Genomic DNA, 24,141 nt, shown 5'->3' with positions numbered 1-24,141 from the left:
GTGACAATATTCATGAATGTAATTGTGAATTTTAATTGCAATGTTATTCTTGGGAGAATAAGTAAACTGTTGTAGTTTGCTTGTTTATGAATATATTTTTAACAAACTTGGCAAATTTATTTATTTAATACTAAGCTATTAATATTTTACCTAAAACACGCTGTATTACCCACCCTGTAGCAGCAAACCTAGGTACTCGTTAACCTAATGTTACACATTTTTTTAGTGAAAATCAAATCAGGCGAATGGAAATCCGCTTAGTCTACAGGTTTGCTGTGGCGGGGATATTTTTCACATCTGATCGACATGTTACGTAACCAGAGCTAAATCTCGCCTGTAGCTGTACATTAATTGTCAACTACAGGGGTGTTGTTTTATCAGATCGCGGGTCGACTGGACCTTCTAGACGAACGGCTGTTGTCACAAGACATCGCTTTCCCTATAATTGCTGCCTAGGGGCCACCTAGGCCTAGGTGGCTGAAAACATCGAAATACTAAGGTACTGTTGTTTCCACATTCTGTTAACAAATATTCTATTGTGCTTCTGTAAAATGTTGATGTAAATACATGTCTTTTTATCCCTTTGGACCCCGGAATCGGATGTAGTGCTTGGTTAGTGTCTCGAACTTCGAACAAGAGATGTAATATGATTCTTGAAATATCCACGATATATTTGGAGGTGTTTGGACAATTTTTTTAAACAAAGAAATCCATCCAACTTACAACGGATGGCAAAAGTACTCTCAATTTTTCTTCGGCTGATTCGCAAGAACCAAATGAAACCATACATTTATCAACTGTTGTATTTTTATATCAACTAGCAGAAAACGTTAACTGTAATAATTAGCCTTTATGTAGCTTCATTTTTTACATAATTTATGATATCACATTCAAAACTGAAGGGAAATGCATTATAATTACATATTCATTCTTTACTCAACCGTATTTATGGCTTGTATATAACCAAACACCATTTTTAATGGAAAATTTATACCTAAATATCATCATATTCCATTTACACTAGACTTTTTAAATAGCTTGTATATAGTAAAAGTCATACTTCAGTATTGGACGCCCCATTGATTGATTTGTTTCAATCCTTGCATTTTGTATTTAATTTATACAGTAGTTTAGAAACACCACTACTACATGGGGAAACTACGCTCAAAAATATGTCAACGTGTTAAAAACAAAAGCGTTTTGTTGTATAATAGGCTTTAAAAAGTTATGTTAAACCTATGTGTGTGAAATTGTGCAATGTTTAGGAATCATGTACTAGTATTTTATACTCTATCTTTCAACAGTTTTTCGCCTTCACAACTGTTGAAACTCAACTCAACCCACCAGTGAAGCAAACTGTATCTATAAATCGAAGGCGCTAAGTAAGAAGTAAAGAAACCCCAATAACATGCGTTCTTGTTCTTGCAAGCAATAACTGAGGAACTCGTTAAAAAATAAAGATTAAAAATTTGATTTACAGGTAATAAAAATATACACTTGTGCATATACGTTGCGTCTCATATCATTTGGAATTTTATTTATTATTTTTTTTACTCGTGAAGGTATTCGTAAAATTTTATGGTGCTAGGGTCTGTAAATAATAATATAAAATCTCATCTACTTTATTAGCGAATTTCCCTATAGGGAAGTAGCTATTACGTTATTAAAGAGTATAAAACTCGGATCTGTCAAACCTTTTCTAAACAGAAATTCAAAATGTCTTCTGGGCCCGATGTAATGAGAGCAAACATTTTGTACCAATTTTAACATTAGGGTAATTCTTGTCTATAAGGCACTCTCTTTGACATTGGCATATATTTGGGTTTTTACATATCAGTACAAAACCCCTAATTGCTATGAAAGTTGAAAACTCTTTAAATAGATATGCGTATATTGAATATTTCTCATTGAATTAGATAAAAATAATTAACAGTAATATACAAAAACGTGATCTAAATGTATGTGTGATGCAATTTAAAAATTCTTCTATTTGAAAGGTTTGAAGAAATTCAAAATCGATCAATCAATTGAATAAATTTAATTTATTGGTGCAACAATTAATTTATAGTTTAATTTATTAATTTGTAATACAACATTTGAAATTTAGAAACCATACGAATATTTCTTTTTAATTTTCCTATACATTGTTTACTTCCCATTGAAATTAACTTTATCACAATTCGAGTCTACGCACAGGCCCTGCCTATGTACACTTTTTCCTTTGTTATAGAAGGTTTTTCTTTTACATTTTTGTTCACTTATTTCTCTTGTATAATTTTTGTTATCTAGATAATAATGTTTGCTGTATTGTGTATAAGTAAAAAAATCAAATGCACTGATGTATATAATTAATGGGAAATAAATATTATTTCATTTAATTTCAGATTAATTAATCCAAAATTAAATTACCACGAGAAAACGAAGTAGTATTTCAATTACAATTTATAATCGTACTGTACTTAAATTTTAAAGAAATAACCAAAACCTTGTTAATTGGGTGAAATTGCATGGTTTGCATTTTTCAATAAATTTATACTTTGAACCCCCCAAGTAAAACTTAATTAAATACATTTCTACATCAGAGTTCAATATAGTTGAATTAGTAACCGAAGTATACTCCTTACTTTGTTTTTCACCTTCATTTTTACTTGTCAAACCATTTAATAAAACGGTCCATATATAATTTATTTTTGTAAAAAAATACAACCGACTTCAAATGCTCTAAAATAAATTATTTTCATATTCATATAGAACATTTGTGTGTGTTATTTTCACTATGCAATAATTCTGAAGTAAACATAAAATACAAGAAAATACTTCCTTTGATATCTATAAACAAAACAGTTCAGTATGTTTTTATTTAGGTATTTATGTTATCCAGCTACAATCTATTGATTTTCAAAATACACTGTCAATATCTTTTATTTTATTCGTATTTGCAGTTAGAGCCGCACCGACTTGAAATACGTGAGCTTGACTAATACAATATTATTTCATTCTTTTTAGAGCATTTGAAGTCGGTTGTATTTTTATACAAAAATAAATAATTTCATGATTTTTAGTGACTGTATAATTTGTTATATATTAATTACTTGAAGTTTTTTGATAAGCAAAACTGTTTGAAACAATTAAAAGTGCCACAGAACAATCATTATTTTTAAACTGCTTGAGTCACCTGTTCAGGTTAAATAATCCATGGGTATAAAATTTAACATTTTTGGATTTTCCTTAAAAAAAATCAAAGAGTTGTCCATTACATTAGGCCTGATGAAAAACTAAATGTCTTTCCTAGAGACATTGAAATGCCAGACATCATCGTTTCCTGCAATTGGTGTACTTCTACATTATAAAGCTAAATGCAGTAAGGTCTCAAGCCTTTTGGAACAATAAGAAAGTTATTCCTCAGCCACCAGCACTAAAAAATATCTTAAAAGTAGAAAATCGGTTGTTATCACGTATATTATCTTTGAAAAATATGTATATGAAAGATTGGTTCAGCTAAAAGTGGTGTAAGGGGTAGGTGGTTTTGTTTGCTCAAGATGTAGTCGAAATCGCAAATCAGCTTCCCATTTCCGAAGCAGGCATAATATTATTGACAGTGAAGAATATTAATAAACATTCCACATCTTCAAATGCATGTTTAGTAATTAAAATATTTAACACTTTTAAGACGATTGACGATTATGCATCTCACACCTCTTATGCCGTTTAAGGAATAATTGCATCTAATTTATATTTGGACCTCTTTTTCGAATACTTTGGTTTTCACAATACCCCTTAAATTGTCAACATCATACTGCTATTCACTATGTTTTTATAAGTAAGAACATTCAATACTCAAAACAGAATCATACACAAATCAGGTCAAACGTTTAAATACCTTTTTTATAGTAACTAAAACAAAATGCATTTTTTCAATGTAACTTATTTAGGCTCCATGGCAAGAAATAGTTTATTAATCAATATGAAGCAACTGTTTCATGAAGAAACTGTCTGTAGCTTCATTTAAATGGTTTTAACTAACAGCTGTGGGAATGTTATTGTTATTTATTGCCTTCTCTGCAAAAATATAAACAAAATAAATGTGGAATATTTGAGTCTTTCATTATTTTTCACCAAACAAATATGTTTCTTAAACATAATGCTATATATGGTACCAAATAGAAATTCTCCTGGTTATTTTGGTGGTGGAACCACGCTGATCGGTAAAAGAATCACAGAGAAATTGGTGAACATACATAGAAAAAAAATATCGCCACAGACAAATTGAGAACCTCCTCCTTTTGTTGGTAGTGGAGAAGTCGGTTAAAAATACATGTGGCAATGATTAAACCATATGGTATATCACATTTTCTTATCGTTGTAAACAATGCCAGTCTGGTACAGAGAGCAGACCACCTGTTCTAACAAGAGGGGTCAGTTTACCTCCTTTTACAGTGACTTACCTAATAATCTTGATCATTTCTTGCGGTACGACTTTCGCAACACATGTGGCTTCGAGTTTCGCAAGAATATTGTACCGAATTTTGCATTTGGTAAACAGAATTACGCCAGTTAATGTACATGATTCGTTGAGCATAACTAGCTGAGCCAAATGAATTTCACTTGTTTCAAAACTAGTAAACAAGCAAGAGATTTCTTGGTACTGAAGTATATTGTGGATATAACTTTGGCATATGTTTACTAAGAGTAAGATTTCGTTATTTAATTGAAGAGTAAATTTAGAGAGTATAAAATTATTTAGTAATTTTAATTGCATGGATTATAAACAAAACAATGAACTCTACTTCAGTAGAGAAATCTATGGATTTTTCTGTCCGTACTAACAAGACATAATTAAGACAAGGAAAAAACAGATGATTTTGAGAAACATTTACCTAGTGGTAAGAAATGTTTCAGTTCTTTATGTACATGTTTTGTCTTCAACTCCGTTAAGTTAAATTTTGAAAAGTAGTAGGCCTACCTAATACGAAAAACTGACTAACCTTTTTCTTTCCTTGATGAAGGAATTAATTGTTTCTTCTCTTAAAGGTGACGACTATTCGAACTCGATACTTTACCTCTGGCTCAATAAAACACTTTTTAATTATAAATTTATACTCCTTTAACCCAGTAGGTATCCAATGAAAAGGCCATAATTTATTTGGAACAGAAATTGTTGTCCATTTGCAATCTGTTGTATGGCGTTTAAAACATTGATATTACTCCGCGCCAAAGCTGGTGGCGGCTGAGGGATTAGGACGGCCAGGTATGACTACATAAGTCGGCCCTGCTCACCGACCTGGCCGTCCTAATCCCTCAGCCGGAGTATAAATAATAGAAACGAAAAAATTTACATTACTGAATGAAAATAATTCCTGGCACTGAACCATATTCACTTGTTGATTGATAGATTTTTTTATTTTTTCATAAAACAAAAAAAAAGTAATGTTTGTACTATCAAGATGTGAAACAATCATGAAACTCATAAACAATAAAAGGCAATATAAATAAATAGCACACATTTTTTAAATATTTATTACACAAAAATTAATTCTAAACTAAATATTACTCTACTTATCACTAGATCACACTAAATTCTTAGACCTAATTTTGACATGTTGCAGCAATTGTAATGCTTGAGGTGGACATCGTAACCATAGTTCATTCAAGTTTTGGATTGTTTTGATTTTATAAAACTTATTATTTGGTTGATAAAAATTCTTAAATAAAATCTGTATATTAACCTATTTTATAATATATAATCATTTATCAATATATTGTAATTGAATGGTTATCATTGATTGAAACATAAGTAGGATCAGAATAATACTAGGTTGAATGAACATTGATTTTCAATATCCAAAGTTATTTAGTGTACAAATGTATCACTTTCAGATGTTGCCATTTGCTAATCTTGTAAACTTAAAGTAGGAAGAATCAACAGGTATTTATTATTAAATACAACATTTGAACAATAATATATTATCAAGAAGGAAATTCAAAGGTTTTAACACGAACAACGTTGGACGAATTTGATGGGATTAAACTTTGTTACGATAGGTTTAGTTACAAATCATCCTCAAAGGAAACTTGTTTATTGTGTAGTTTTGATTATTACTTTGTCTGTTATTTGATAAAAAAATTGACAAACACTAAGACGTTGTTCTGCAAACTGGTATTTGTTAACATCAACATGCTTTTAAAGGGATTTGCAATCTTCAAAAAGAAGATTTTTCTGAAGAAGTTGCATAGGCTTACGCTTATAAGGAAAAATAACGTTTGCATTGGAATCTTCGAAGAAAAATTATTGTTCACTTTGGTTTCCGTAATGGATGGGAAATACTGTTTACATTTGAATATTTGAAGGAAAATTGTGCTCGCGTTGGAATATTTGAAAGAAATTACTGTCGCGTAGCCATCTTCGAAGGTTGTGTCACAACTCAAGAATCTATTGAGGCCAATGTCTCGATGACCAATGGGAGCTAGAGAATGTGACAGTGGGCGATCTGAATACAAGGATTGGGAAACACGCCTCTTCACAGCTGACGGAGGTCAAGACAATGTCTCACTCTGGAGAAACAAACAGTTTGACATAAATGTCATCGGTTTCTCAAAATTAAAAACATCAATTACAGGAAGATTTGAAGTTGACAGCGCTATTGCGGAAAATAGATTGACGAAATGGTTTATCCGACCTGATCTAAGTATAGCGTTGACAAAGATTTAGTTTTAGATGTTTTCCTGACCCATAAGAAAAAAGTGTAAAAGTGGAAGGCACAAATAAACAACATTTATTAACCTAATCTATGTACAACCTTACAATGAATACTAATTTAATTATTTAGTAAAATAAATTATTAGTGAATACTTTTAATCTCCATTTCATTTCGGAGACGTATATACAACTAACTGGATCACAGTTTCATGTAACAGTAATATGACACTAGAATCGACCAGGTCGACGTGGTATGTGTATTCGATGTTCTTGGTCATGCTTTTGAGGTGAACCGAACTGATAAGTAAATCAGCCATGGACTCGTGATTTTTCAGTAATTTAAGTAATTATGAATTAAAGAGTTCATCCATCTGAATTTAGTAATTAAATCCATACTTAAGGTTGGAATAGTTTCTGGAAGGAACTCTAAATAACAGCAAACAAAAATGTATCACTTTTCAATTATTTCCACGAAACTACTAAAATAGAAAATGTCCACTGGTCTGTAAAGTTAAATTTGTAACCGTAAACGCTTTCTGCGATGCAAAAAGTGCATGATACAGAATCGACCATCCTAGACAATTTAAAACCTAGGGTCGTATGGAGTTGAGTCGAAGCCGACGTATCGGTTGTTCTTCCTGTGCACGAAGCCTGTCCCAGGGGCGGAGTTGTAGTAGATGACCCTCCGGATGCCGAAGGGGTCGATGTAGCCGAAGCTGCCGGCGCGCTTCTCTCCGGGAAGTGTCTCTTCCTCGTGGTAGTGCCTGGGGAGGTAGTACCGGAATCCATCATGAGTCATGGAGACGCCATCGTACGGAGAGACCTGATCTCGGCCCGAAGAGTACCGCTGGGCACCGACCGTGTCGTAGACTCTCCTGGAGGCAGAGGGGTAGATGGAGTTGGGGTCGAAGTATGGTCTGAACGTCTGGGGTCTAATTGGAGCTGGAGTCGGAGTCGGGGTAGTCGCTTCATAATAAGGCTCAGGAGTACTAGAAGGATAAGAAGAATAGTACGAGTTAGGTGTGATGTACACTTCCTTCACATACGGTGCAGGAGTCGACGAAGGATACTCTTTGTTCTGCTTCAAATAGTCACTGAGCGATATAGGTGCTACTGTGGAGGAAGAGTAGTCCAAAGAGTTCGACACGAGTTCAGGACGGTAAGTGGAAGACACGTAAGGCTTAGGCTTCTCGTATATCTTCGCGTTCTCGACCCCAACTCCTCCTTGACTGGGTACTTTCTTGGCGGCGGACACAGCGTCGCCAATGGGTGTGTCGACTCCAACAAGAACCTTCTTGGTGCGGACTATGCGGTAGCCCTTGCTGTCGGCTATGTAGTCCCGAAGCCTAAGGTAACCGTTAGAGTCTACCCAGCCGTACGATCCAACCACGGTGCCATCCTCCAACCTCTTCTCCTTGCGGTACTGGCCGCTGAGGGTTTGGTACTTGAAGTATCTCTCGGGTCCTTCATCAGTCTGGATGTGGTATTGCGTGTTAGGTGACGTGTCCCATCCTCCTATCTTAGCACTGGCCACTCCCAACACCACGACCTGAAACAGATGCAAGAAATTTGAAATTGATGGGTTTTGATACCTTGAAAGAAGAAATCAGAAGATTTTAAAGTGGATGACACATTGGCTACGTCAGAACAGCACTGCAGACCCTGTAGATTTATAATCATTGTTCGCCATTCCAATGTAAATTGTGCAAGTTATATTTAATTCTTACTACTTGAAATATGTGAATCAATAATTATTCTCAATCTCTCAAAACAGCCCAATTAATCCAGCATTTACATCTCATTAAAGATTGGAACACGTCATCGATCAAACCCCCAGTTGAACTTGTTTATCACCTCAGGTCTTTGACATAAAGGATGGACGACGTCATTTCAAGGCTGACGGCTGCCCACTCTACCCTGCCCTAGCCCTAACATGGAGGCACACGCGCGAAACTGCCAACTTGCTATTGGCCAGCCCAGCCTTGGCACTGTAATGTTCCATTGTCCCAACAAACAATTAACTGGCGAGTTTTGTCCGGGTGACACTTGAGTCGCCAACGTTTATAGGTTTGAGGTTTATTTGTATCTTGGAAGTCCATCTTTCATATTTAGTCGCAGGCTCATGCCCATGTGTCTGTGTGTACATCTGCAGAAAATTTAGTCAATTATTTTCACTGACGAATCTCTGTCATAACTACTTATGTATTACAAAGTTTCCTATAGTGCATTAAATCATGATAAGCCTTTGTTCAGGTGTGGTGAAGGTCATGTACTAGGTGTTAAGGTACAATGGAAGTCAGTTTAAAAGGTGCACAACAAAGTGCTTTGCGACAGACAACTCAGCAAGACACTAGTCTTTAAAAATTTATGGAGGCCAATGAACACCCTTTTCCTCATAAGTAGTAAGTAGCATAATGAAAAAGGTGGACTGAATACCAAGTAGTACTTGGTACTGAGCACGTTACTTGATGGGAACTTTTAATGCAAACGATTTATGTATGGAAATCTTAACAGTCCTTAAAATTATCTGTGTTTTAACCATTGACTTCTGGATTCTGAAGAAGACCTACTATCTATTTGGACCATTTGTGACAATTTTTATTTAATACTACATAGTTCGATGTACCTCTCACGGGATGTGCTTCTATAAAATTAATTTGCTCTCTTAACTTTAGATACTATGATAGTTACTTTGTCATGAAATATAGCCTGAAATAAATTGTCCTTTCACTTTAGCTTGGCTACAGTTAGCAAATTCAACAGCAAAGAGTAATTTATATCAACACCTAGACATTTATGTTTAGTTAAACTGAGTTCATTATGCTCTCATACTGGTTACAGATTTCTTGGTGTCTACCATTGCCCAGTTTAAGCATGAAAGAAAATCAAACTTATTTAGGGGAAAGGGGTCTAAGCCTCTTAAATGGTTGAATATACACCAAGAATCACATCCATCCATCTCACGTTGGAGTTGACGATGCTAGTTGATAACACAACCAGAAATGGGAACCATGTTCATTTAACACTAGAAACAGCTAGGCCTACATACTGTACGAGTACTTCTATCAACAATCAAATCATAAACTTCCTAACACATCACAACCAGTCCTGTTTTCCAACAATCACACGTCTTCTCTTCAAAGATGAAAGACAGCCTTGTATAAAGTTACGGCACCCTTCGCCATACAGCCTTCAGTATGAGATAGTGGAAGATACACCTACAGTAGACCTCCAGTCTCGGCCTGGGCGCCGTCCCAGCTCCATCCGCCACCTCCCACGACCCGCGACCCGCGAGGGAGTGGTCAGCGGTGGGAGTCCTAGGTTGACCTACATCTAGAGGTCGCTAGAAGTGCAAATGAAAATGGAGTAAATGCAACAAGGACAATGGAGGAGAGCACTCAAACTAAGCTACATGTATATGAGGAGTTTATTGGAAACGTGCTTTGAAAATATGATCCGCAAATTAAAATTAATGTTAGTTTTTACTTGGTATTGACCTATACTTGTATAAAATAAAGATGAAATTACATAAAGTGATTTTTTTAAATATTACATGATTGAGGGAAATATAATTAAATTATTAATTGTATTATTAAAATTTTGTATGGACTTAATTTTTTAACCAAAGGTCCATACCCCAATGCCAAGCACTTTCAACCTTAACAGCTGGTAGTTAACGTCTAATTTCCCCCAAGGAGACCGGAGACTTGAGTGGTGGGTCACACCGATGCCGCTTGAGGCTGGTTTAACCACCTTTGTCCGGTGTAGACAGGAGCATAAAGACAGACAGGTCAAGAAACCTACACAATACTCGGGTATTATTGATAGGCCTGATATAATTACTAAATAATTCATTCCATCATGACAGGTTGATAGGTCGGCGTCGACAGAGGGTTTTGTGGCCTTTTTAGTGTCTTAAGATTGATCGTTTTGACTTTTTAAGTACGAGAGCCTTGTATTAGATTAATTAAAATACATTATCTTATTATTTTTTCCACATATCTAGTAAGAGCATATTTACTACCGAATGGTAATAATTGTTGAATTGTTTCTGTTGACGTAATACATCGTTATTCCAGTCAAATTTACCAAAACTGTTTGTACTATTACGGGTTTTTTCGTTGTTTCTTTTTTTACTTTGTACTATCTATGACTTTAAACTAATTTTTAAAAAACGTGTTATTTGCAAAGATTTTAATGAGGTATACAAATTGCTTCATAAAACTTAGTATTTCAATTGTAATACTCAATCTTAAATGGGTTACTCCATCTTCACTACTTCTTCAACACGAAATACCATAAAACCTCAATAAACCAATAAACTCTAAATATTTTGTAACATATTTCCATTTATGACGTCACGCAGGGAACTAGAACTCACGAGGCTCAAATTAAAACCCGAAGAACGACGTTTCTAATACCGTTTCACAAACCGTTTCGAGAAGTCATAAAGATACAATCGGCCGTCAACAAAGGGGAGTTGCCTAGCAACTGATCAGCCTGAGAAGTCGTTGATGTTACGCTGATGCAACTTATTGTCTTCGAGAGGAAACATCTCGCCAACTCTGAGCAGGAAGTGTAACGTATAACGCGTTGGGAGCGACTCGCATTCACATGTTCAGTTACACAACCGTGATGAGTGGCGTTGTCACGGTTAAAGTCGAGAAGTAATCGTTGCAACTGATTCCAAATTTGACTTGCTGACCAGTCTTGACAAATATGGTCGGAGGAATCTTCTTTCTAATTGGTGAAAGTTTTCCGAATGATAAGTAACGCTGGAAATTAAAATTTCAAACAGTGGAATTAATTGAGTAACGTTGGTCCTTCGAGCCGGATAAAGGGACAGTGACGTCACCCTGGTACGTTGCCTCATACCGCTTAGCTGAGGCTGTCTCGTGTCTCGTACCTCATACCAGCCTCTCGCAACTAGATAACCACCCAGGTTGGGACACTCAATGGAATCCAGCTCTTGACATTGGCGGTCTTTGTCCTCCACAATGTCTGGAGAGGAAATAGTTTGTTATGGAAATTTGTGTATTTGGCTCTTGATGGTTGTGGTTAACTTAAAAAAGCTCTTCTTGTTATAATTTGTTTACTTTTTTGCAGCACTCGTTTATATTAATTTATAAAATACACTGTTCGTTTGTCATTTGCAGGTACAGTACATACAATTACACCAACCTATATATCATCTACGTCAGTCATTGATTCGATAGCTCTACGATATACTAGCATCTATACTACACGATATACTAGCGATATACTAGAGATGATGTCATCATCTAGTGTGCGTAGCCGTTCACTAAACTATCCATAATATCCTTATAGCCTTCATTTACATTGCGTCGATGGATTTAAACAAAACACTACTACGAATTAACATATAGAGCACTTGCGTAGCTATCTGGCAACCGACCAACATTTTATTACAACCTTAGATATCCACTTTGGACACTTAAAGGCTGCATATTGTAGAAAAACGCAGCAGATATGTTTCTATTCTTTTACCTTTAAATATTCTTAGTATGTGGTACACATTTCGCAAACCAATATGAATTCTCAACATCATATCAGGTCGAAAAAGTACAATAAGTGCCTTGACAAATTATAAACAAAATACTGAAAAAATATATCAGCCATCAGCTTTAATATTTGAAAGGTATATAAATATTCATCCAGGTTACACAAAAGTACCCATTTCTGAATCGGATTAAGTAAAGTAATATTACAGTTTGATACTCGTTTATCTTTCAACACACTGGTTCATCTCCCCACTCCCTATTGCTACTATAGTCTCATGAGATAGCTATGCGGTAGGGAGGGGTCGGACCTTATACAGGACAGCGTGAGTGGATAGTGGGCGAACAGGGATCTTCGTGCAAAAACTACTTCTTACGTCACTCTATATATGGCAGAGAACATGTAAAACAACAGTGAGATAATTCTGTGAACTAGATCTTGACTGAGAATAATGTTCTGGTTGCTGAGGTTGGGCACCAGGTTGTTGACATGTTGAGATTTGAAGATCTACTAACTTTTCAAAATATAGTCATGAATGTCATTAATACCTCATCAAAGTCCATTTGCTATAGAGTAGTTGATAACGTTTCTATTATTGATAAAAGGGCAATTTTAACTGAATTATTATTATTATTATTAGTTGAACCACAGACAATATGAACTATGTATTTGAATTTACTTTAAAAATTAACTACGCTCATTGTTCATTTAATTCAAATCTTTTCAAAATTCTTACTCGTGACATTTCTAAGAATGTAAACTTTCTTTTTTGGGTTTTAAGTAAAATTTACTTCTTGCAATTTTTTCGACGTGAAATATGTTTTCATGAAATTAAGAGCAAATTAACTGTACAATGAATTAACAGAAAGAATGTGAATTGTAGCTAATTCAATTACTAAATACTATGTTTACTACTTTACTGTTAGTAAGTATTAAATCAAATTTTCTCAAAACAGTGTGCCCCACCAAATGGAAACTTTAACAAATTATAAACAAAATTTAAAAATATTTGACAAATAAGATTAGAATTATTCAAGATTAAATGAAAGCCATTCCGAAGTAACAAAGTCGTTTATTGCTAAATACTTTGTAATATAAAACTGTGCTATCGTAGGATTAAAAAACAAAAATTAAAAGTTCAGTAGGTGTCCACTATGAAGTGTGATGTGAGGAAGTGCGACAGCTGATCAACAATGGACGACCTTGGAATCAGCTGTTGCATGCTGATGAGACGCGCCCTTGACTGAGGTTCATTTGCAAACGGTTACCTAACTTTATACCAACAGTTCAAGATCAGCTGTTGGTAAATAGTCTTGTTGGAGAATAGCGTTACTAAAAGTAAATCAAGTAAATTACTGAATCCTGTTTTAGTTTCATATTGTAAACACTGTAACGTTTTCACTTCAACGTTCACGTGAGAGTAGTATTTATTGAGTATACAGTACTATTCAGTTAAAAGTGTCCCTAGCTATCAAATATTCAAACAAAAATGCTACCTTAAGGATTTACTCTGGGGAAAATACCTTTCGTTTCATTCAGCCAATATTACAAGTGGAAGTGCCTCTTTAAAATCTTGGCGAATAATCAATTCAAGTTAAAGTTATCGATTCTTCTGACTATTTTGTGATTTACCAGGTGACTTCTCCTTGAGCCTCTGTTTGAAATCCGTTGCTATCAGAAGATTAATTCTACCAATGCGTCTTTACCACATAACTGGAAACAACACCAACAAATTGGGTGTTATACCCAAGATACCTTAGTCTAGACAATATGCTTTGCAAGAATAAAAGGTTTAAATTATTATGAATTGATTGCATTGAAACGTGCGTGTGCGATTTGACGAACGCCCATATCACATCTTCTTGAAACCACAAGAATATCTAATATCCTACAAGAGACGACGGAAATAATCCTCACTGTATGATATGTAAATACGATCACTCCAGAAAATCATATACTTTGAATTAATACAATTATAAAATTATACAAAGACCTACGAGTTATTCCCTTACAAATGTGCATGTTCGATTTAATAAATATCTGCAGCCAGGTGCATAAAACCACAACAACATCCCATAGCCGAGATACCACAGAAGGCATCCTTGCTTCACAAAACATATAAGAAACAATAATGGTCCTAAGACGGAACCTTGGCACACTCCATCGGTGACCGGCGAAGTGATGATTCTAGCGCTATCATTACTGTGGTCGGGCGGCGCGCCGTTTTCGGATATGCGGTTGGGCGGCCGCGACGCGACGCGGTTACTCGTGCCGCATCCGACCTAGTGCCGTCTGCCGTCTCCAGCCCAGTTCAAATCCCTATCCTTTGTCTCCTTCGACCTCCAATTTTTTTACCTTCACCTTTTAACTCGTGCCAACTCCCGACCTTTTGACATCCTATTGACACCTCCTGCACTGTTGCAGAATTTGAGGATCCCAGAACTTAGGGTAGAACTTTTCCTCAGAAAAAAGGGTTAAGTTAAAGAATAATCTTAGGAAATCATAAATATTCTAGCAGCAAGGAATTATCAGCCACATGTTCTTGTACAAAGGAGGATGGGAAGTACAGAGCATGGTTTTGAAAATGCAAGAAGGGGAAGGAAAATGAACCAGAGAATTATTTGGAAAAAGAATGAAGAAAAAAGAAAAAGAAATTGATCCCGATGGCCCTAGTGCTTCGGTACTACGTGAAGGGAGAGGGCTGTTGGTGGGCAAAGTAAATTGCCCGATCGATGAATTGAATTGAATCGATCCTTCATCCGAGAGAAACTACAGGAGGAGGAACAATGAATATCGTTCAGCATGGTGGTACGGCGAATATGCCTAAAACTTAAACCAGAGGTTTAGGAGGGACCACGGGCTTCGGAAAACCACCTCTTTCTGCTAACCCCAATCGAGTTTCCCCCCCTATCCACCACTACCTTCAACATTATGCTACCAAATGCCTAAAACTATCTGGTGCATTACTTAAAGCCACCTCCAAAGCCTACATCCAACAAACACTAGTTTGCCCAACCCATACCACCCTCTGCCCCTACAAATATCCATTACCAACCCAATCCAGTTTCATCTGCCTCCTCCAACCTTCATCTACTAGTGAGGCACTGGACTCTGCAACTTAAATTAACGCTAATAGCAGACGCACATCTTAATTGTTGCAGAGCGCTGGTTATGGTGGAATTAGAGTGTTGCAAGCTAACAAGTGGCTAATTTGCGGGCTTTGTTACGGTGGATTGCTTAATTTAGTAGTTGAAATTATGAAATGAATTTCACAGTTTTTCTAATTACGCTAAGTAACGTGTGTATGTTATTGTAAAGAAAATTCCTGTGGAAGATCAGTGTAAGCAACTAATTTATTTTGTTTCTAGCTTGTATGTTTTTAATATTGTTTTGTGTTGTAGTAGTCGAATGTAAAGTACTATGCTTTATTATTTTGTCTCAATCACACAAAATCAACACTACACTAAACAAAAATTACACTTTTCCTCTTGAGAACCTTAAAATCACTACTCCAGTAGAGTTGAAGAGTTGGGCTCAACTCCTAAACTGTAAGACATTAAGCTGTTATATTTTAAGCCCTTCAAGATAACACTACCATGTCTAAGTGCGGAATATGTTAGTCTTATGAGCATGTAATTGCTAATAAGTGTACAGCATACATGGCGGAGCCCTAGGGTAACCAACAGAGGTCATTAACTTGGGCATAGAATTGATCGATCTTAGTATGGTGAAGCGAAGTCTTCTAGAAGGAATACGAAAAACATTTAAGTTTTAAAATTAAATTAAAAAATTCCACCGTAGAATTCTTTTGATGTTTATGATAGTAGACAACAAGCTCAAAGTCAATGTGTAATTGATTTACTTGCGTTGTATTGTGGTTGGACTATTGGAACACTAACCTAATTGCTTTCTGCCGAATATCAAGGCCAATCTATTACAGAACACTTCCAAAGAGATCTATCCTTGGCACATTGCCTTCTGAAGATCTCAAGGCTTCTTCCAATCATGTACCACTGATTTTCAGGTTATAACCAATTAATTAGGAAAAGAATTCTCGGTTAGATCATTACATGTTTTGTACAAAAGTTGCGTTTTCTTGATTGTAGTTGCATATCTTCATAAAAGATTTACTAAAAAATACTACTTCAGTTATAACATTATCTAACCAAAATACAGTAATAATGGTTGTTGTTACTTCAAGTATTGTTTCAACCGAAAGACAGTAAAATAGGAGTGTTCTATTTTAAAAGTGGGTACAATAAGAAATACATTATTCTCCAATTGTAAAATCTAATATTGGAAGTATAAATCGCTAAAATATGTAACTTTTAACAACACTAGGCAACTGATAAACGTATTTATCCACAAAGGTCGAAAAAAAATTACCTTGCCCTTTCGACAGAAAAAAACTTAATTCGAATAGCGGGACTGCAAAGAGTAAAAAGAGGAAAGAATGCAAAACAAAATCAGAGCAGGTGACTAGTTCACCTTTAGACTGCATCCTTATCAAGACCTTGAAGAAGACGTGCAGGGCAGAGAAGATTGATATAAAAACGGTCCTTCGCCAATTCACGTTCTACAGTACACCCCCATCGTTTATACATAAGGTCTAAAATAATTTGGAATAAATAGTACAATTTAATTGTTACTAATCATGTTCATTAATGAGAATCAGGAAGGGTCAATTACGGGTTTGGGAAGACCAAATAGGAATTAGAATTAATAAAAAAGTTAAATCCTCTTAGGACCACTAGACTGGAAGCTAGAAGCTATTTTGTCTTTTCTAGTCCAACGAAAAGGTCATTACTAATTCCAAATAGATTGTTTAAGAGGATACGGTATACGTAGAATCTAAAAAGTTCACAACTTCAATTTATCTAGAAGAATCTGGTTTAGACGGAACAGCTTTTGTAACAACCACAAGCACATTGAACGTAACCTTCCTCCTAGAGCAAAACTCCCGCTTCCTCTCAATCCTGAACCTCTTGACGCGAGGATGTCCCGATGACTCAGGGACTACGCCCACGTCGACGTCGACCTTGAGTGTAGCATCTTCACTTTCTCCTGGGCGCCGATACTTTATGCTAATGTCTGCCGTGGGAGCTTACCGACATTGTTGGGCTAACAATGTTGCAAGTTACTTTATGGTTGACGAGATAGTTTATTTTGTCACTGGGGAATTTCTTTTGTCTTCTTCAGTGGATTGTCAAATCATTGAGTAATTTGTTCATTGCAAGAAGGCGTCTATGAATTTTTATAGTTTGCTCTAGTGTCTTTTTCTTAAGGTAGATTTATTATTTCAAGTATCTGTAGGCCTGCTACAGTATGTTTTGATGCAAAAGTAAGAAAATATTTCTATTTGTCGGTAAGGTAGATTTTATGCTATTTACTGAACATTATCAAACTATTCCGACAAAAACAATTTTAATTCTCATGTGTTCCACCATGATTTCTTAAAAGCTATTAGTTAAATACTCATGCAAAATTTATTATCTTGTTTATTTTTACCAATAATAGAGATAATATGTTTTCAAAGAGAAAATAGTCATATTATTTTTGCTAAACATTCCTTCATTATTTACTAAATATACCATTTAATTACTGTACATTTTTATGTGATTTCTTTAAAGTTGTTGTAATAGAATTATACGCTTTTCAATCAAATTGTTTAACAGATTATGGTTAGTTAGAGATTTTTAATTGAGTGAAACCGAGTTATGGCGAATATAAGAACAAACATAATCGTGATGTAATTACAGGAGTACGTAGAACCCCATCACTCAAAATACTTAAATCTTCCTGATCATAAATGTACTTAGATGTACAGTATTTTAGAACTCTTTAATAATAAGGACGAATTATATTTCAACCAAACAAGCAATTCTGGACATTTCGTAACACGTCTAATTGCAACAGACTTTCACCCAATCAACGATGTCATGCTCGTCTCCAATGCCATATATTTTCGTTTCTTCAATGGAACTCCAAAAATTCTACATGGAAATATTAAAATAATTGACGATATGACATTCACAAATTCGCAATTCTTGCACAATTATCGTTGTTACGTATCGTTCCTACATTGACCGAGGAGTTGTTTCTCACGGGATTAATTACTTTGTTGACCGCAATGTGCAGAATGTTAACTTATTTATCTTCCTCAAAACTAGAAAGTTAGAGTTTCCTCATTAGGTCTGGAAATACTACACTTTCACTGGCTTTGGCACCAAATTATGAGAATTTGATGAATTAAATTTCCTGGTGAATGTTTAGGAGGAATGTTAATGTTACTGAAATCATCATCAAACTCTTCAAAATTAAAGATCAAATATGAAATAATTTTGGGAAAAAATATACTTGCAAATTTATTTGATTTAAAGACTATAAATGGAGTGATGTATTTCGACCCTTATACCTCAACATGCTAAGAAAGTTATATTCCCACCCAATTTCAACGATGTTCTTGCTTTTGTACAACACTTTCTTCTTATTTAACCTTTCTTTTTTATATCGCGTAAAACGTTTTAAAATCATAACATTTACTTTTCCATAGGCAAAAGACAAACGTTACATCATTTTTGTACTAACACTTAATAAAAGGTGTGTTTTAGATTGAATGAATAAAACCATTATAAACGAAATTACCTTTAGTTAGGCTTTATTGAACATAGAATCTAGCATGATATAGAACTAACAATATGAAACAAACTAACATCATAGTAAACAAAAACAACTTCTAAACATTTGAACAGATGTTACAATGTACAGATAGAAAGGAATTATATGACAAGGTGGTATTTTCGTTTTCATATTATTAGTTGATAAGGCATCTTTTATTAAAATAAAATACATTTTCTCTACCACTTATGAATAATAAATAATGGATTGTTTTACAATCCTAAGATTTCTAGTCATCTTAAAAATAAAAATTGCAACGAACAACTAAAATTTCAACCCTTAAAAAAACTTTGATACACATTAAAGTTACTTATTACCATCCACTATATAAAATCAACCTTTTAATCAGTTATATAATGCCTTAGAAACGATGGTAAAGAACTCCAGCCTTCCTGTCGTTAAAACTATGTACTGTACACGAATCGCATTGATATAGTACATTGAATTGTCGCTACATGGTACAGAGGGTATGTATACTTTGGCCTGTCGCATGATTGTATCTGATAAATATATGCTATAGAATTTAAAAGGACTGTTTGGTTGCATGCAATAGAGAAGATAGTATAGAACTTAGCGTTGTTGCACCATCAAGTACCACTCCCAAGACCTTGGTTGCCAACAGGCGATGTAAGACTGTTAAATACATACTGTAAGATTCCATAATTTTCAGATATATGTTCTTTGAAGTCTACTGATTGGTTTTTTCTATAAAATGGAGACTTACCACCCATCTAGATAAAAAGATATTAGTATAAAGGATCTCCCTTTTCTTTTTCCTTTTGGTTTGATTTATAAAAGCAACTTTTCGATAAAGCTGTTTAGTATATTTGCCATTAGTGGTAATTGCACTCAATAAATGAGAAGAGGGTTTTAATAATACATTTTTTTCAAATATTTACCTACTAGGGCCTACATGGCTAGAGTTAGATTTGATCTATTTTAGAAAATATACTGGCATGAGATTCTATTCTTAACTTAAGGAATGCACATCGTAAAATACAGTAAAATTAACCAGTGGTAGGAATTTTGGTCGTTTTTATCATGATGACATGAAATTAGAGAAGTAATGATTGATTGCTTCATAATTGAGGGAGATTTGCTAATCTCTCAAATAAAAATATGAAAGCTGTAGAATTTTTCTCTAAAACTGTGTTATTTTAATTATTTTATTTATTTGTTATTATTGTTTGTTATTGTTTTATTTGTTGTTAAGTATGTTCTCATTAACGTTTGAATTTTCAAATTTTTGCAAAAATAAAACAATTAAATTTTTAAATGACAGTTTTATAATTTAATAACAAAATTGCACCAAAGTTAATTGGAGATGTAAATTGTGTAAATATAATGCAGATAGATTAAAAATTTATTTTGAATAGTTATGTGTAAGTTTTAGAAAAATAATTCAACCATCCAATAATTTGTGACTTAAATGTTTGGAGATTGTGGTATTATAGGTTTACGCATAGGCATAGAAATCAAGGAACTTCCTTACTTCTCTATGGCATAGATTAAACGTACTCATCACCATACTAACTCTCGACTGATTATACACTAGAAAGTTATTATCATTGTTAACTGATGGGACGCAACAGATCGTATATTAACCCAAGTATGAATTGATACGGAGTGTGGAATGGTCTGAAATTCCCTGACACATTCATTGTTGCATCAGCTGTTTCTTTAATCAGGAACATTTCTTAAAAGCCCAATAATTAAGAACAGCTGGACACAGTTAAGAACAATCAAAACCGTTCAAATATCATATTGCTTAGGCTCCTCTAATATTGTGAGTTTTCAGCAACACCTCATCTAGATCGACTGGGAAAGAAACTAAAATGAATTCGAGACCTAACCTTTTGACCTTTGTCCCAACGTTGACCGGTCGACCAGTTCCTTGTGTTGCGACATTATCTTGACATGGACAGATGCTTGTAAATAAACATTTATAGACCGATATCAGATGTTTGTTGGAGCGTGGGTCGTACTCTCCCACCCTCTCGGCGTGGGTCTTCAGACACCCGGGGACGCGACGACGTAGGAGGCATCCGGGAGTCGACGGCGACAAGGAGTCCAAAGTCCGGAGTATTAGACAGAGTCATTTATGGGTAGTTTAATTATCTCCAGTTTAAAACTGAGGCGATTACTTATTTTTCCGTGGGAGGGAAACTGGATCTCAAGGTCTCGAGCGAATGTTAGTGAAAATCCGGGTGGAAATGAAATGGCTGATTTTTACGTGACATTGTTACTTTAAAATCAGCGGAGACCAAGAAAAGAACATGTTGACGGATTTTTATTAATATTAAACTGTAAGATGTCAACTTTAACAAAATAGTTAATTAATAAAAAAAGTATACTTCATATGGGAGCTTCACCTCTTTTTGGTAAACATTAAAATAAGAACTCGTCTATTGCAAGTTCGGCTGCCCTTTTCCCAAATAGTGGAAGGACTTCTAAAACATCAGCTAAAATGCCTTATTTTTTGGGATTTACCTTTTTACATTTAAAAACGTATCTATACCTTCATTTCTTTATACTTTGAGGTTTTGCTGTCGAAATTCAATATTGTTCATTAATATGTAAATGATTTAAATATTCTATTAGTACCGACTTATTTTACACTGGTTTACTTCACAAATTTATAATTTTCAAAAAGTTTCAAAATGGTTCAAAATCCGCTAAAATATATGAAACATTTAGCAGTACAATGGTCCCTAACAGTAAATGAAGTTCTTCATTACATTTTTTGTCGATGTATCCTATATTGTGGTAGCGAAAACAAAAACGTATAAAGTAGCATGTAGCATTGTACGAATTTGTACTTCTACAATACACCTATTATATAATCTTAGTAAAACTTGTTTTGAAAAACATCGTTAATTGGTGAGCAGTGTTGTCAATAGTGTGTTAAACAAGTTCTTTACATTCTTTGTTGATTATGTTGGTACGTGTTTCTTAAACAACCGACAGTTGTATATAGCTTGTTTTCAATAGTTAATATTGTTTTAGCGAATTTCCCTATAGGGAAGTAGCTATTACCGTAGGTCTCATGGTAAGACTTAAGCCCGGGACCGATTTACTTTTTCATTTTGATGTCCCCAGAGGCCAAAAACACCATTCGTTTAAATTTTTATATATCTATATATAGATATATATATATATATATTTATATATATATATATATATGTCCATCCGCACGATAACTTGAGTAATTTTTGTCCGATTTTGATAAAATTTGGTTTGAAGGTGTAAGGCGGGATAAACTTGAATGAGTTCGCGAACCAGCATGATCGGACTATGGGAACGGGGGTTTATGGGGGGTTTTATGGGGTAAAAATAGGTTTTTCCCATTTTTGACCCTAAAAACACAAAATTTCACAATTTCTTTTTAAACCATTTTGTAGAGCTTAAAAAAACAAATAATTTAGTATATTGAAGCGTTATTATGTGCCTAATTGTTACGGAGAAAATTCAAAAAAATTGCAATTTTAAAATTCCCATGTTGTTCTTATGGAGAATAAGTCAACTGTTGTAGTTTGCTTGTTTATGAACATATCTTGATCAAATTTTGAAAATACATTAATTTCTTACTAAACCACAGTACCTTTTAACATTTTACATTAAAAAAAACTTTTTACCCTCCCTGTTGCAGCAAACCTAAGTACTCATTAAACTAATTCTGTTTAAATAGTCAATAAATGTGATATTTTTAAGGAGACATTTTAGTTTAAATCCAATCAGGCAAATGGAAATTCGCTAAGTCACAGGTTTGCTGCGGCGGGGGTATTTAAATTGTATTTAGAACCCATACTTCATCTTGTAAACATTGAATTGTGATACCATACAAAGTGCAAAATAATTACGTTACTGTAACCCTTATAATTAATACCCGTATACCATTGTGTAATGATGTTGGCGTATAATATTTGTGTCGTATGGAAATCCCTCTAGTGTATAATGGTTCATGTGCGTGAATTAGCTAATATGTATCATGTTAAGCTCTCTCGCTCGGCAAGCAGATAAATTACGAAGATTGGAACAACAATTTAGTTTAATGAGAATGAAGCGATTTTCTAATCGTGTAAAGATTGAAGATGGAAACAGAGATGTATTAATGATGGGAAAATACTACTGGTAAAAAGCGACGATGGCCAGTATTAAAGGAGATTTTTTACGAATTAAATTGGTTTGTTTTTATTGTATTGGTTTTTTAGTGAGATCAAATTTTAAATTTGTAAAATATGGATGGGTACACAAATAATGTTTAAGTTCAGCGTTTACTATTCAAAAATGACTGTTATTTTAAGAGAAATTTTACATTTAGGTTATAATTAAGATTTTTAATGCTATTAAAAATTAATTAAGTACTAGGACTGCTAAGTGGGTACCAATTCAAAAGCAATATCTGTTTGTTGCATCTGAAAAGTGTCATTACAGATTACAAAACAAATACTGTACTTGCGAAATCACAGAGATCTTCACGCAATAAGTATGACTAGGTGCACCTGTTGCTCGAATTCGAGCAATTGCAAAGTATTACAGGCGTTATTTCAAAATGAATAATTATCATAATTTCCTCAAAAGACTTGACTTAAGAGAGTTGACTTAAAAGAGTCAACTCAATGATAATGTGTAATCAATCACTCCACTACAGTTATCGAAACTGAAAACGAACTCACTCTGAAAACTAACGCTCTTGTGTGTATCATGTGTTTACTATGAACAGCTGTAATTAATACAAATTATTCGTCTGTTTAAGTAAACAAAACCTTTTCTTCATAAGAAATACATTGGGATTTTGATGGCCTGTGGGGCAAAGCACGAGGACTTTTATTACATGATTTGGTTAAAGGGGGCGTCTACACAAAAAATACTTTTACCTACGGCCGTTTTTTAAAGTAGCCATTTCAGTCCAGTTCTTAGAATTGAAAAGTTTCACTTTACAGCTGTTTACTTTCATATCCGCATAGTTTCATTTCATATCCGCATAGTTTTCTCATATCCACACAGGTAACGGACCAATGAGGTTCAAGTATTGAGAGAAAAGAATTAAAATTGTAATGCTTCGAACGTCAACTAATCAGCTGATCAGCTGATCAGTTGACCAATTTAATTGGTCAACTAATCAGCTGATCAGTTGACCAATTTAATTGTTGATCCGACTTGTTCACGTTGATACTCGCGTATTCTTAATTAAGTTGGTGGAAGTCCAAAAATAAATGAAATATTTGCCGAATTGTACCTGATAC

At 34.4% G+C, this 24,141-nt stretch overlaps 2 protein-coding genes across 3 annotated transcripts in view; both read right to left on the bottom strand.

Moving 5' to 3' along the window:
• LOC128985315 (uncharacterized) overlaps positions 1-6,975 on the bottom strand; it is a 29,868-nt gene extending 22,893 nt beyond the window's left edge. The window contains exon 1 of the mRNA XM_054404708.1: positions 6,893-6,975. Within this exon, the coding sequence (XP_054260683.1) occupies positions 6,893-6,975 (83 nt within the window). The remainder of the gene's footprint in view (positions 1-6,892) is intronic.
• The window catches only part of LOC128987699 (uncharacterized), a 49,850-nt gene continuing 31,210 nt past the window's right edge, over positions 5,502-24,141 (bottom strand). For both annotated transcript variants that reach the window (XM_054408690.1, XM_054408689.1), the window contains one exon: positions 5,502-8,246. In XM_054408690.1, coding sequence (XP_054264665.1) covers positions 7,281-8,246 — 966 coding nt within the window. In that variant the 3' untranslated portion in view covers positions 5,502-7,280. The remainder of the gene's footprint in view (positions 8,247-24,141) is intronic.

The sequence above is a fragment of the Macrosteles quadrilineatus genome, unplaced genomic scaffold, assembly GCF_028750875.1.
Source record: "Macrosteles quadrilineatus isolate MER2022 unplaced genomic scaffold, UCM_ALF_1.0 Scaffold_2__2_contigs__length_208266976, whole genome shotgun sequence".
NCBI classification, from domain to species: domain Eukaryota; kingdom Metazoa; phylum Arthropoda; class Insecta; order Hemiptera; family Cicadellidae; genus Macrosteles; species Macrosteles quadrilineatus.
Note: the sequence above shows the minus strand (reverse complement) of the source record. Positions and strands in the feature narration are given on the sequence as shown.